Consider the following 13,142-nt stretch of genomic DNA (forward strand, 5'->3'; position numbering starts at 1 on the left):
AAGCAATCTGTGGAAAATATTTAAATGAAATTACAAATATAAGGACAAGCCCTTAAAACAACTTGTACAGGCATTTCTGTACTCTCTCTAGTCCCTGAAGTTAATTAACAGGGCGACAGACAATCTGACAGCTTTAGATAAAATAGCTACACCCCTATATTCCTACGTTAAAGCCAGTAAGTTTAAAAAGAGCAATCAGAACCATTGTAACATGTTTGCATTTTTCACCTTTAACTCCTGATTTCCTAAATTACATTTGGTCATATAAACACGTAAAAGACTGAACAGCAAGTGGAGTCTGACTCTGGGATGCTTACTTCTTGGGACTAATATTCCCAAACACTTTGGTGTCTCCTTTTTGTGAATTTATACAACATTCCCCAAAAATGTTTAACAATGTGGGTGGTTTTTTTTTAGGTATTGCCAAAAATGGCTCAGATTTAAATTAAAAACATAGCTTCTAAGCTATGGATAAGTGGCTTAAGTTTTGATGCCTTGAAGAAAAGTGACTGAATACCTCAAGCAAAAAAATTATCCTTTTAGTACAGCTTTTACCAAAGGAGTTTTTCCTTCTGGCCATCTAAAGTGGCCACAACTTTACTATGTACCCAATGTGCTTATAGACACATGTGGCCAAACGGATCCTCCAGCTCATTAAATCCCATGTATTTATAATCTAGCTTAATCCTGTAGCTGCTTGAAGGACAATGGCATACTTTTTACAACTATGTCTGCATGACATTCAGAAAGAACAAATCCCTGGCACTTAAGAACACTTAACACAGTCTGAGGCCTGTGTTTGCTTACTTTTCCCTCAGGGAGTCCTTCTGATAACCGGGCGGGGTGGGGGGGGGGGCTTTATTCAACAGGCTTGGATTTTTAAAATAACACTTAAAATTTGTATTTAGTATTGCTTAAGGAAATGGTAAATCACACATTTTCAAGAAGCTGGAGAGAGGGGAAAACTGCAGCATAATGGTTTCTGAAAACTTATGAAACAAGAAAATCAGTTAAACCCAGACTTGTTTTTTTAAACGGGGGGTACCTGCAAGAAGAGGAACATGTCAGCTTTTACTTTATGGCATCTTGGCTTTGTCTTCTTCCCCTTCATAGTTTTCCTCTTTGAAGATGGCGTTTTAATCTCAAAAGAGCACAAATGCTTAAAGGTGGCATTTACATACAAGATTCAAGTGCTAGCTGTTCTGTAGTTTTACACAGAACAAGAGAAAATACTGTTTCTCACCAAATCCCTTATTCGGTTCATAGGCCACTCTATCTCCACTGTAGCTTTGCTATTATTCACTGGAAGAGCAGTCCAAGAACAATTGGTAAATAGGTGAATTTTTTACGTGGAAAAAAACCTCAACCAATCACCACCATTCACTGATACAGGAACCAAAAACACAATTTCCTTTAAAAAAAAAAAAATCCTCCCATCATTCCCATTATTGAAGCGATCTTCTGAGCCTTATAAATAATAAACGTTTCAGACACGTCAGTTTGAAAATGAGTGAGACTAGTCTCAAAAAATAATCATCAGAATATTCAGAGAGCAGGCCTCATAAACTTTAGAGCTCTAATAAGTCAGAAACAGGAAACTTTTATTTAAATAGTGTAGTCTTAATTTCTTTAATATAAAACCCCCCAAATCTGATGAAAACAAGGTTTTATATACCATATAAACAAGATTTGTCAGATTTGAAAGTGAAAGTTAAAGTCATTTACAGTTAGCTTTTAGCCCCCTGGGACATTTAGAGAAATCCTGATAATCCACCTAATCCTAGTTTGTGTCAATTTTATAATACATTGGGGAAAACTTTATTACTGTACTTAATGGTACAATTTCACTTATCAAGTGTTCCCATTAATTCCATTATTAGTGACAGCTAAAAAGTGACCGTATCAAAGTGAGTGACATGAACTGTGGCAGAGTGAACCACATCTGGATTGCTTTCTATAATTCACCAGTTTGCAGAGAGGAAACATTCTTTGATTTGTTCATAACATACTGAAATTGCCTAGAACACTGGTGCAGCAACACAGCTCGTTCCTGTATTGTTATGGTAGGACAGGTTCTGTAATATAGAGTTAACAGGAAAAAAAATGCTCACACAGTATGTGGTGAAACTTCTTTCACAAAGAGAGCATTAAATCAAGGGGCAAAGGGAAACTAAACCATGCAGAAGAGACAGCTTCCCTGTCTCCACCTGTTTCCGATGTGCTCACTCACTGCCGTACATCACTTGCCACACGATGAGGTGACTCCTTTCTGCTTTGGCGACAGAAGGTTCAAGTGGAAGATCCTCTCCAAGAAGTTCTGATTCTCCACCTTCATCACCTGGGGGATGACAACAGGAACTCAAGTTAGGCTGAGCGTGGAATACGCAGGCCGACACACAGCAGATGTAATGCTCAGGGTTAGTCTGCAACAGTATGCACAGAGCTTGGCCGATTCCCATTTCAGAGAACACAGTACAAGAAAAGCCATGAGTCAGAACCTTCACTTGCCCAACTTCTGAAAAGGTTAATTCATTTTTCAGACTATATTTATAAAAGTGAGCTCACTGTATGTACTACATTAGAAACTCATCGCACTATGTCTACATTCTGAGGTTAACAGAAATGAGAAGCTAAGAAGGAATAGCTGTCCAACCCCATGTTCATCCAAATGGACAGTCTTCTCTCATTTATGTCAAACTGAGAAGTGAGACCACATAGACCTATAAATGTGGAAGCGTGGAGTTAGAGCCCACGCTCCCACAAACTAGCTAAACCCAAACAACTCATGTTTGTTGTCAGTGACAGTAAAGCTCTCCAATCAGAGACAACCAATACAAGCCCGTGGAAACAGAAACTATCTCCCTGCAGCACTAGGAGATGGCAGATTTATCACTCAATATACTGGGTTTTTTGTTTGTTTTTTAAGATTTTATTTATTTGACAGAGAGAGGGAGAGAGCACAAGCAGGGGGAACAGTAGAGAGAGAGATAAGTTAACCTATGCTTTCTGTATTTACTGAATTTGTATTTTCTGAAGACTGTAATTATATTTAGCTTCTTTAGAAACTGTTTTCTGAATCTGTGTGTTTTAGGGCACATTGGTGATGGACTGGATGACAGCTTTTTTTTTTTTTTTTTTTTTAAGATTTGTTATTTTACTTATTTGAGAGAGAGAGAGCAGGACCTGGGGGGAGGAGCAGAGGGAGAGAAAGAAGCAGATTCCCCGCTGAGCAGGAAGCTCAATGTGGGGTTTGATCCCAGAACCCTGGGATCATGACCCAAACCGAAGGCAGACACTTAACCATCTGAGCCACCTAAGGCGCCCCAAGGTTTTATTTTTATTTTTATTTATTTTTATTTATTTTTTTAATATTCTATTTATTTGAGAGGGCGAGAAAGCACATGAGAGGGGGTAGGGTCAGAGGGAGAAGCAGACACCCCGTCGAGCAGGGAACCCAATGTGGGACTTGATCCCGGGACTCCAGGATCATGACCTGAGCCTAAGGCAGTCGCTCAACCAACTGAGCCACCCAGGCGCCCCCAAGGTTTTATTTTTAAGTAATCTCTACACCCAACTTGGTGCTCAAGCTCACTACCCTGAGATCAAAAATCGCATGCTCCACTGACTAAGCCAGCCAGGACGCCCTATACTGAGTTATTTCTTCCCATGACTTTCAAGTTTAGGATAGATTATGAATTAATGGTATATGGTGGAGATGAAGAAATGAGGCCGAAGCCACAGACAGGCTATGGGTTCTCCTAGAAACAGCTGAGTCAACTGGATAAATGAAGTCCTGATCAAAGACACCGCTCTCCAAGGCCCAGTACAAGCAAACCACACTCCTCTCTACAAAGTGCATCCCTGGTTTTGCTGTTGCAGAAACAGGGTTATTCTGACACAACTCAGTGACAACTGGTATCGTGGGACAGATTCTTCAACAGAATCCTTACACACACACACACACACACACACACACACACACACACACACACACACACCAAGGGGCAAAGATACACCACTGATCTGCTAGTTTTGCCGTGTGTCTCACCTGAATTTCAGATGGGCAAAAGAAAACAGTGGTAGTATCAACTAGAAACAGTGGCAGAGAATAAACCTTAAAAGTAGGCACTTTTCAACAGACATATGAAAAAGTGCTCAACAACAGTCGGCATCAGGGAAATCCAAATCAAAACCACAATGAGATACCACCTCACACCAGTCAGAAAGGCTAAAATTAACAAGTCAGGAAACGACAGATGTTGGCGGGGATGAGGAGAAAGGAGAACCCTCCTACACTGTTGGTGAGAATGCAAGCTGGTGCAGCCACTCTGGAAAACAGTATGGAGGTTCCTCAAAAAGTTGAAAATAGAGCTACCCTATGACCCAGCAATTGCACTACTGGTGATTTACCCCAAAGATACAAATGTAGTGATCCAAAGGGGCACCTGCACTCCAATGTTTATAGCAGCAATGTCCACAATAGCCACACTATGGAAAGAGCGCAGATATCCATTGACAGATGGATAGGGAAGATGTGGTGTGTGTGTACACACACACACACACACACACACACTGGAATACTACTCAGCCATCAAAAAATGAAATCTTGCCATTTGCAACGATGTGGATGGAACTAGAGGGTATATGCTGAGTGAAAATAAGTCAACCAGAGAAAGACAATTATCATATGACCTCACCGATATGTGGAATTTAAGAAACAAGGCAGAGGATCATAGGGGAAGATAGGAAAAAATGAAACAAGACGAAACCATAAGAGACTCTTAGTCACAGGAACCAAACTGAGGGCTGCTGGCGGGGAGGGGGGTTGGAGGGATGGGGTAACTGGGTGATGCATATTGGGGAGGGCATGTGTTGTAATGAGCACTGGGTATTATATAAGACTGATGAATCACCGACCTGTACCCCTGAAACAAATAATACATTATATGTTAATTTAAAAAAGGAATATACCCTAAAAATATATGATTTAGAGATTAATGTCCCTATGAAAAGAATATCTACTCTCTAATTCTTCAACATTTATTGAGACTTGTTTTGTGACAAGAATTCTTTACCAAACGAATTCAGCAGTTTTTGGATATTGTTTGTATGTAGTCACTTAGCATTTAGTTTTTCCTTATCATATTTTCTTAATCTCCATATTCTTTGTTTTTTGTTAGGCATATTAAAATATGAATATTTTATTACTTTAGTTTTTCATTTATGTTTTAAGATGCAGTTATTTGTGAAATTTTATCTGCATATTTTCTATCTTTGTCTAGTTTATTAATTTCCTTTTCATTGTCATTTGCATCTAATCAATTACTAAACCTACTGATTAAAAAAAAAAAGTTGGCACTTTTCTCTGTAGGCCAAACTGTCCTTTAACCCACCTCCTAGTGGTCCTTCCACAGCAATGTCAAACTGTGCAGTGGTGCATGCTCTCAAAGACTCAAGACCAAATTCAAGAATATAAAAAACTGGAGTTTGGTTTTTAAATTTTAAAAAGTACAACGAGGGGTGCCTGGGTGGCTCAGTCAGTTAAGTGTCTGACTCTTGATCTCAGCTCAGGTCATGATCTCAGGGTGGCGAGATTGAGCCCCACGTTGGGCTCTGTGCTGGGTGTGGAGCCTGCTTAAGATTCTCTCTCTCCCTGTCCTTCTCCCTCCGCCCCTCCCCCACCAAAATAAATAAAAATAATTAAAAAAAAATAAAAAATTACAACAATGACAAAATTAGTTGGCTGAGATCAAAGGTTGTTGGTATTTGAGTTGTTTTGTTTTGAAGGTTCTATTGTTTAGAATCACCATTTCCTAGGGCTCTACATCCTATTTAATTAAACCGCTAAAACTAGACGACTGGGGTAAACAGGTGAAGGGGGGTAAGAGCACACCTGCTCTGAGGAGCACGGGTGAGGTATGGAAGTGCTGAGTCACTATACCATGCACCCGAAACTAATACAACACTGTATGTTAACTACACTAGAATTAAACAAAACAAACAAACAAACAAAAACCCCCAAAACCATGGGATGGTTGGGATCAATTTTTCATTGTTAAACTATTACAGGAAATGGAAATGGAACAAAAAAAAGATCAAATTTGATTTTTTTTTTTAAAAAAGCATTATTTACTATTAAAATTAACCTATGTTTTAAGACAAGTCTGCTTTTCAGGCTGGATTAACTAGAGATACTGACAAATCTGGCTAAGCATTTTTTATGCTATTTTCAGGATCCACAATGGAAGCAATTTCTGGTGGACATGGAAAAACCACAGAGATTTTATTAACATACTCCTTAGTATGGTTCCAACTGCTGTGCTGCACTCCAAGGAAAAGCTGCCCTAATCACTCCAGCTAAATGGGAGTCCTTTTCTATCAAGGAATTCTGCACCAACAGTCAATTATTTAAAACATTTTGAAGTAACTTCATTCCTGCTGACATCAACAGAATCAATCAATTCCTAAACTTCACCTTAACACCTCCCTTAAAAATGTGTAAGTCTTTTCTGTCAAATAATCTGGTTTATACTAATTTTATGTGGCCCACTGTCCTTTACATGGCCCTAAATTTTATACTACTTTCTTACAGAATTTATAACTAAAGTATATGTCACCAATCTACAACATTATATTCTCTAAAACCTTACGTTTACGAGCTTTCTGAATCATTTTGATTTTAGGCACATCCAAAGGATCCCTTTATTTACAGCAAATAAGTAAGTTCACATCACAGTGCCTTACAAGTTTACAAAACACTACACTTTCCAAAACATCAAACATCAGTTCTCTGTTTTCGTGGTCCCCCTCTGGCCATTCCTTCTCAGATCCCTTCATAAGCTCTAATGGTTCTTTTATTTTTTTTTTTTTAAAGATTTTTTAAAATTTATTTATTTGACAGAGAGAGATAGCAAGAGCAGGAACACAAGCAGGGGGAGCGGGAGAGGGAGAAGCAGGCTTCCCGCTGAGCAGGGAGCCCGACGTGGGGCTCGATCCCAGGACCCCAGGATCATGACCTGAGCCGAAGGCAGACGCTCAACGACTGAGCCACCCAGGCGCCCCTCTAATGGTTCTTTTAATGGAACAATAATACAGGGTTCTACCTTAGAACCTCTTCTTTTAGCCCCTACACACTCTCCTTGGGTAAGCTCATCAACCCTTGTGGTTTTAAGTACCACTACATGCTAACAGCCCCCAAATCCCCCCTTCTGAGATATAAAATCTTTATACCCCAAAGCCCAATGGCCGTCTTCCACCTAGACAACTCCCAGCTCCCATGCTCTTCAAGGTCAAGGTGATGCCCAACATCAAATTCCTCTCTCCCCCTCCAGATCTGCTTCTTCTGTTCTGATAATCTTTATCTCTGAGTAAATGGATCACCCCGCCTTTCCCCACATCCTATTAGTTACTAATTCCCCAACATGCTGCTTTATCTATTCCTACTGTTAGTGCCCCACTCAGTTTTTCATTTTTTCCTATCTCATTTCGCTACGTCTAGTCTTATACCTCCAATTCATCTTCCACACAAATCTATTCGTATTGCTCTTCTAGTTAAAGTCCTCTGACAGTTTTCCTTAGCTTTAAAGATAGAAGTGCATTAACTACAGAGAGCAAAATGATGGTTACCTGGGGGGAGGTGGGTGGGGGAATGAGGAAACAGGTGATGGGGATTAAGAAGTGCACCTGTTGGAATGAGCACTGCGTGATCTGTGGAATTGCTGAATCACTATATCGTACACCTGAAACTAACACACTGTATGTTAACCAGACTGGAATCAGAGAAAGGAAAGGAAAGGAAGGAAATATATACATAAATACATACATACATACATAAAAATATGGAAGCGGAAACTCCTTAATTTGGTATATAAAGGTCTTCCATAATCCAGCCCCAACCCCCATTTCTAGATTTAACTCTGGTCAAATGTACATTTGCCTCTACTCCACGGTCCAGCCATTTAAGAACAGTTTTTCTTCAATTAAGGTGGTTTTAACATTTCTAAGCCTTTGGTCAAGCTCTTATCTTACCTTGGAATGCCAATCCCCAGCAATCCGCATCCTGCTCACCCCCAACCCAACCCTTTAGACTACACTACTCAGAGCTCTGTCAGCTCAAGCACCGTGTGTTGACTCTGTCCCTCCCCCCACCCCCACCCAGGGCACTTATCTATTAACACATTTCTATCTCTGCACTCTCCTATAATTCCAAAGCCAGAGGCAGGCTTTGTCTGATCTGTGTCTGCATCTCAAGCTCAAGGCTGACAAGCACCTAGCAATAGTGTTTGTAAAGTGAGAAAAAGAACAAATAAAATCCATTTTTATACAAACACCACTTTATGAAGTATTTTTATTTCTCCCTTTTGCAGGTGAGGAAACTGGACTTCTGGGAGGCTGAATGATTTGCCCAAGGCCTTCTGACTCCTTTTTATGCTCTTCACATATACATCCATATATGACCCAACCCTGTTTTCTTTTTGTTTTTTTAAGTGGTGGGTGATACATGTCAACAGGAGTCTTATATTTTCATCAAATTTTATTTGCAGATAATGCAGGGTGTTTTTTTTCTTTTTTTTTTTTAAAGTAATCTCCACACCCACCATGGGGTGGGTGGCTCGAACCTGCAACCCCAAGATCAAGAGCTGCATGCTCTTCTGAGCCAGCCAGGCACCCTAAACCCTGCTATTTTCGAATGCTCCTTCAAACAAATACATTGGGGTATAAAAAGAAACTTAAAAACAAAGAAATAAGGAAAAGGGAAAATATAAAGTCCTTTTGCAAGTAAAGAATTCAAAGAAAACGTCTTAGAAATCACTTATCAAGAGTAGGTTCTTGTTTACTATGAGTGAAAATCCAAGTTACAGAACACAGTGGCCAGAACCCATGACTTACCCATTCGGAAGTCAATGTAGCCCTCTCCTCCACTGATGACGAGCATAGACTTCAAGGGCATCTGGCTGCCAGGCTCCTGTGTAGATGGCCCTGCCTTGTCACCTGTTAGATCTGTGTCACTACTGCCACTTTGTGGGCTGACGACTTGACCTATTTGTGCAAGAACAGAAGCAGATGTTACTTATCACAGACTGGGGTGGGGAAGACTCATTTTCTCTGAATATTTTCAGAAAGTTGAACAAAAAGGTAAATATATTCTGATACAACCAAAGTACTGGGAATCGCAGAAGCCTCTACATGATCAGAAAATATCTATAAAGGTCCTAAGAACACAATTTGAAAATCTAAGTAGAGCCATTTTGTACCAAAGCAGGAATGGGTCCAAAACCCATTATGAGATCTGTGTATGGCCAGGCTGGTCTTCGCTGCCTGCTTCAGACTATTACGATCTACATCTTTTGACCTAAGGGACAAAGGAAAGGGTATGCGTGCATCTCTGTAAGAGATAAGAAAGGTCTTCAACGTAAGCCCTGTGAGTTTGGATATGCATAATTAATATTTAAATGTATTTTAAATCCATCATATTCCTCTCATATTTAAGAAAATTACATCTTATTTATAATTTAGATTATGCAAATAAAATTACTAGTAAATGTGCCATTTATTCTAAATTTAAGTTCTAAGGTAGAATCCTTGAGCATGAAATGGGAGAGAAACCTTTAATATGCCCTAGTTAAATGAACTAGATTTTTATGTATAAACATTAATAAATTAAAAAAAATGAGAAGAGAGTTGAAGAATATATATATGACATAACATTTAAGTTCAAAGACACAAGAAAAGACTACACATAGTTTATAGATTTGTTCAAATGTAAAAATATAAAAACATGGCAGGATACTTGTCAACTTCAGGACTGCAGTAGCATATGGAGAGGAAAGGGGAAGGGAATGGGATTAGAGGACTACAACAGACTCAAAGGGGACTCTAGGACCCTTTTTTCACAAAAGCAGAAAGATACTACTATCAGCAATTCCATTTTTAGGAATTTATCCTAAGGAAATGACTATATAAATATACAAGGTGTATGTTTCAGGAAGCTCATCACCATGTTGTTAAGAATACTGAGTAACTGGTTAGGATACCATGTGCCAGCCACACCATGTACACTGAATCATTTGATCTTTGGAACACCCTCAGAAAAATGAGGACGATGGTTCAGTTTATGTGTCAACCTGACTAGGCTCTGGTGCACAGATATGTGGCCAAACTCCAGTTTAGATATTGCCGTGAAGGTATTTTTTAGATATAATCCACACTGAAATCAGTGGACGTGAGTAAAGCAGATTATTCTCCATAATGTGGTGGGCCTCATCAATCCGCTGAAGGCCTTCCGAGAAAAAGATAGGTCCCCTGAGGAAGGAGGAATTCTGCCTCTAGACTGCCTTTGGACTCCAGCTGCAACATCAACTCTTTCCTGGGTCTCCAGTCTGCTGGACTCCCTGCAGATTTCAGACCTGAAGCCCCCAGAATCACATGAGCCAATTCCTTAAATTGAATCAATCTCTCTTTCTCTCTGATACCCTATCGGTTCTGCTTCTCTGAAGAACCCTAACACACTGAGACGCTATCATGTCCAATGTCACACAGCTGGTGTGGCAAAGTCAGAACTGAACTTTGTAGACCTCCAAAACTTGCATCTTATGGGGGAAAAGAATTCAAAATGTGGGACCTGCTTGCAGATGGTCAGTCACATCAGTTTAGTATTCTTAATGGACAGAACCTTTTTCCCTGGACAGCACTACTACCACCTTTCATCTAGATAGATGGAGCTTTATAGCTCCAAAGCACTTTTGTTAACTTTCACAACAAATGAGGTCAGCAAAACAAGAGATTAGTCATGTCCACTTAGGAAATGAGGATAAGTCTCAGAGGTGAAGTGACTTGCTCAAGACAACTAGGCAAGGGCGAGGCGGGGACTCCCAGTCTGCCACCCTTTGCCACAGCACTGAGACAGGCCCCAGAACACGGTCTCCTCTTCCTGTATATGATCTTGACGACAGGGGCTTCTCTCTAGTGTTAGGCCACGATTATTTCTGGTATTCTGCGGTGACAAAATAGTACCTACCACTGCTTTTCAAAAGCGAGCAGGTCTCTTATTTTTTTTTTTTTTAAGATTTTATTTATTTGAGAGAGAGAGAATGAGAGAGAGAGAGAAAGCACATGAGGGGGGGAAGGGTCAGAGGGAGAAGCAGACTCCCTGCCGAGCAGGGAGCCCAATGCGGGACTTGATCCAGGGACTCCAGGATCATGACCTGAGCCTTCGGCTCAGGTCGCTTAACCAACTGAGCCACCCAGGCGTCCACGAGCAGGTCTCTTAAATAAAAATCGACAAGTTTGTTTTTGGGGAGAGAGGAGAGATTCCAAAACAATTTCATTCAAATGTCCCTACAGTGCTTTATCCATACCTCCGTTATAACTTTTCATATATTATACTGGAATTATCTGTAATTCCAGTTCTTTGCATTAGACTAGGTAGTAGAACCAAGGCACAGAAAAGAGACAATTACATGCAACCTCTTGACAGAACAATCTAACTCACCTGGGACTGCCACAAAGAATTTCACAGCATCCCGGTGCCCATGGAAGCAAAGCTGTGCATGTGCCATTGAACAATAGGGTATAAATGTCCCCGGAGTCACTTTATCGCTGTTTTCATCACCATACACTCGGATTACACTTCCAGGACGATTTCCTGTTGCTCCTGAGGTTTTATTTGCTGCAACAGAAAAACCAAAGACCAAATATTTTCCCCTTGGAAATAGTAATGATGTAGGATGTTACTGGTTAATCCTTATGATATTATCTAAAAGCTACAGCCAGTTGAGGTAAAAACAAGGGCAGCAATGCCAACTCAAGACAAAGCTGGGAAAAAAAGGTAACATAGCATGCTAGTTATTTTTAAGTACCTCAGTAAATGGAGTAGGGGATTTTGCCAGTCTAGCAATAACTACACTTAGTTTTTAAACATATCTATTAATTAAAACAAAAACAAAAACAAACTTAGTTTAAAAAAAACCAGATTTGAATCTTAGGTATGTCTGTTTTATTTTATTTATTTTTTAAATCCCCATTTTAGAAGACTAACCAGTTACACAGTTTAAAGTAAATGGGTTTATTGTTAAATAAAATTTTCATAGTTTTCTCTTCTGATTTTTCTCCCCTGTGGTAAGAGAATCTCCCTTGAGGGGGGTGGTAAAAAGCTGTGTTTAAAAGGATACAGCCACTTCAATAGTGTAGCTTTGATTTACACCAGACTGACGGCCTGCTGCATTATTTTAGAACAACCAGACTCACAAAACATCCCCATTCCATGGGCCAGTAAGTGAATGAAAGAAACATGGTCGGTAATAAGAGTAAACAATGGAGATTAATGACAGTTTTAAGAGATGTGTCGTGTTTTTACTGGAAGGAAAACAAAGTCTGGAAGAAAGTTCAGCTGCAACAAAAGATGATAAATACACTAAGCGGCTGAGCAGTAGTTTGGTGGCCATGTAACAGACGTTAAAAAACAAAACCAACAGAACACCTGCTGCGATGCAGTGACTGAGTGGATGGCATTTAGGAACATTCAAGAGGGCGTCTAGAGCCGGAGGACAGCCTCCCAGTGGCCATCAGAAGCCAGCAAGAAGAGCTGGGTCCAGGCTCTGCACTTACCCCTCAGCCCCAGTAAGCGTCCCTGGTGGAGGATTACGGCTACAGTGAGAGAGGAAAGGCACATGGAGAGGTGCACGGCAGGGGGATGGGCACTACCATGAGCCTCCGCTCTCGCGCCTTCTCTTCTAAGCTCCTCACTACATTAACAAAATCCAACTTGGTAGAACACCAAGTAACACGGAAAGTTCTTACCAAAGCCTCTGTACAAGATCTCTGCTCAAAAAGGACAGTGTGATTTACTGTGATTTTGCTTTTCTTAATTATAAAGCCATTTCAGAGAAGAAGAACTGATTTATCAGGGAGCATTTCCTAAATGCGAATATTTCCCCCTTTTCTTTAAGAAATCTGGTTCAAATAGCTATGCTAAAATGGAACTCTCTTTTATAAAGAAGTGACATGAATTCATGTAGATTTATAAGTAATTGCACAAAAGATAGATGGGATTAAGAACTTAGGTTCTTCAAAGGCTCCAGATAGACCACCCCCCAAGATTCCCCCCTTCTCCCTAAAGAAAGGTAGGGAAATTCCTCAGAACT

The 13,142-nt window shown here is 40.1% G+C and overlaps 1 protein-coding gene across 2 annotated transcripts in view; it reads right to left on the reverse strand.

Moving 5' to 3' along the window:
* Positions 1-866: 866 nt before the first annotated feature.
* SPAG9 (sperm associated antigen 9) overlaps positions 867-13,142 on the reverse strand; it is a 135,092-nt gene continuing 122,816 nt past the window's right edge. Inside the window, exons 27-30 of one of the 2 annotated variants that reach the window (XM_028091364.2) lie at positions 12,607-12,645; positions 11,492-11,668; positions 8,890-9,039; positions 867-2,338 (exon numbers count right to left, since the gene is read on the reverse strand). In XM_028091364.2, the coding sequence (XP_027947165.1) occupies positions 2,223-2,338; positions 8,890-9,039; positions 11,492-11,668; positions 12,607-12,645 (482 nt within the window). In that variant the 3' untranslated portion in view covers positions 867-2,222. The remainder of the gene's footprint in view (positions 2,339-8,889; positions 9,040-11,491; positions 11,669-12,606; positions 12,646-13,142) is intronic. The other variant, XM_028091365.2, reaches the window with a different exon arrangement.

The sequence above is a fragment of the Eumetopias jubatus genome, unplaced genomic scaffold, assembly GCF_037043125.1.
Source record: "Eumetopias jubatus isolate StellerSeaLion01/CBP00866 unplaced genomic scaffold, mEumJub1_p1.0 scaffold_10, whole genome shotgun sequence".
Classification (NCBI taxonomy): Eukaryota; Metazoa; Chordata; class Mammalia; order Carnivora; family Otariidae; genus Eumetopias; species Eumetopias jubatus.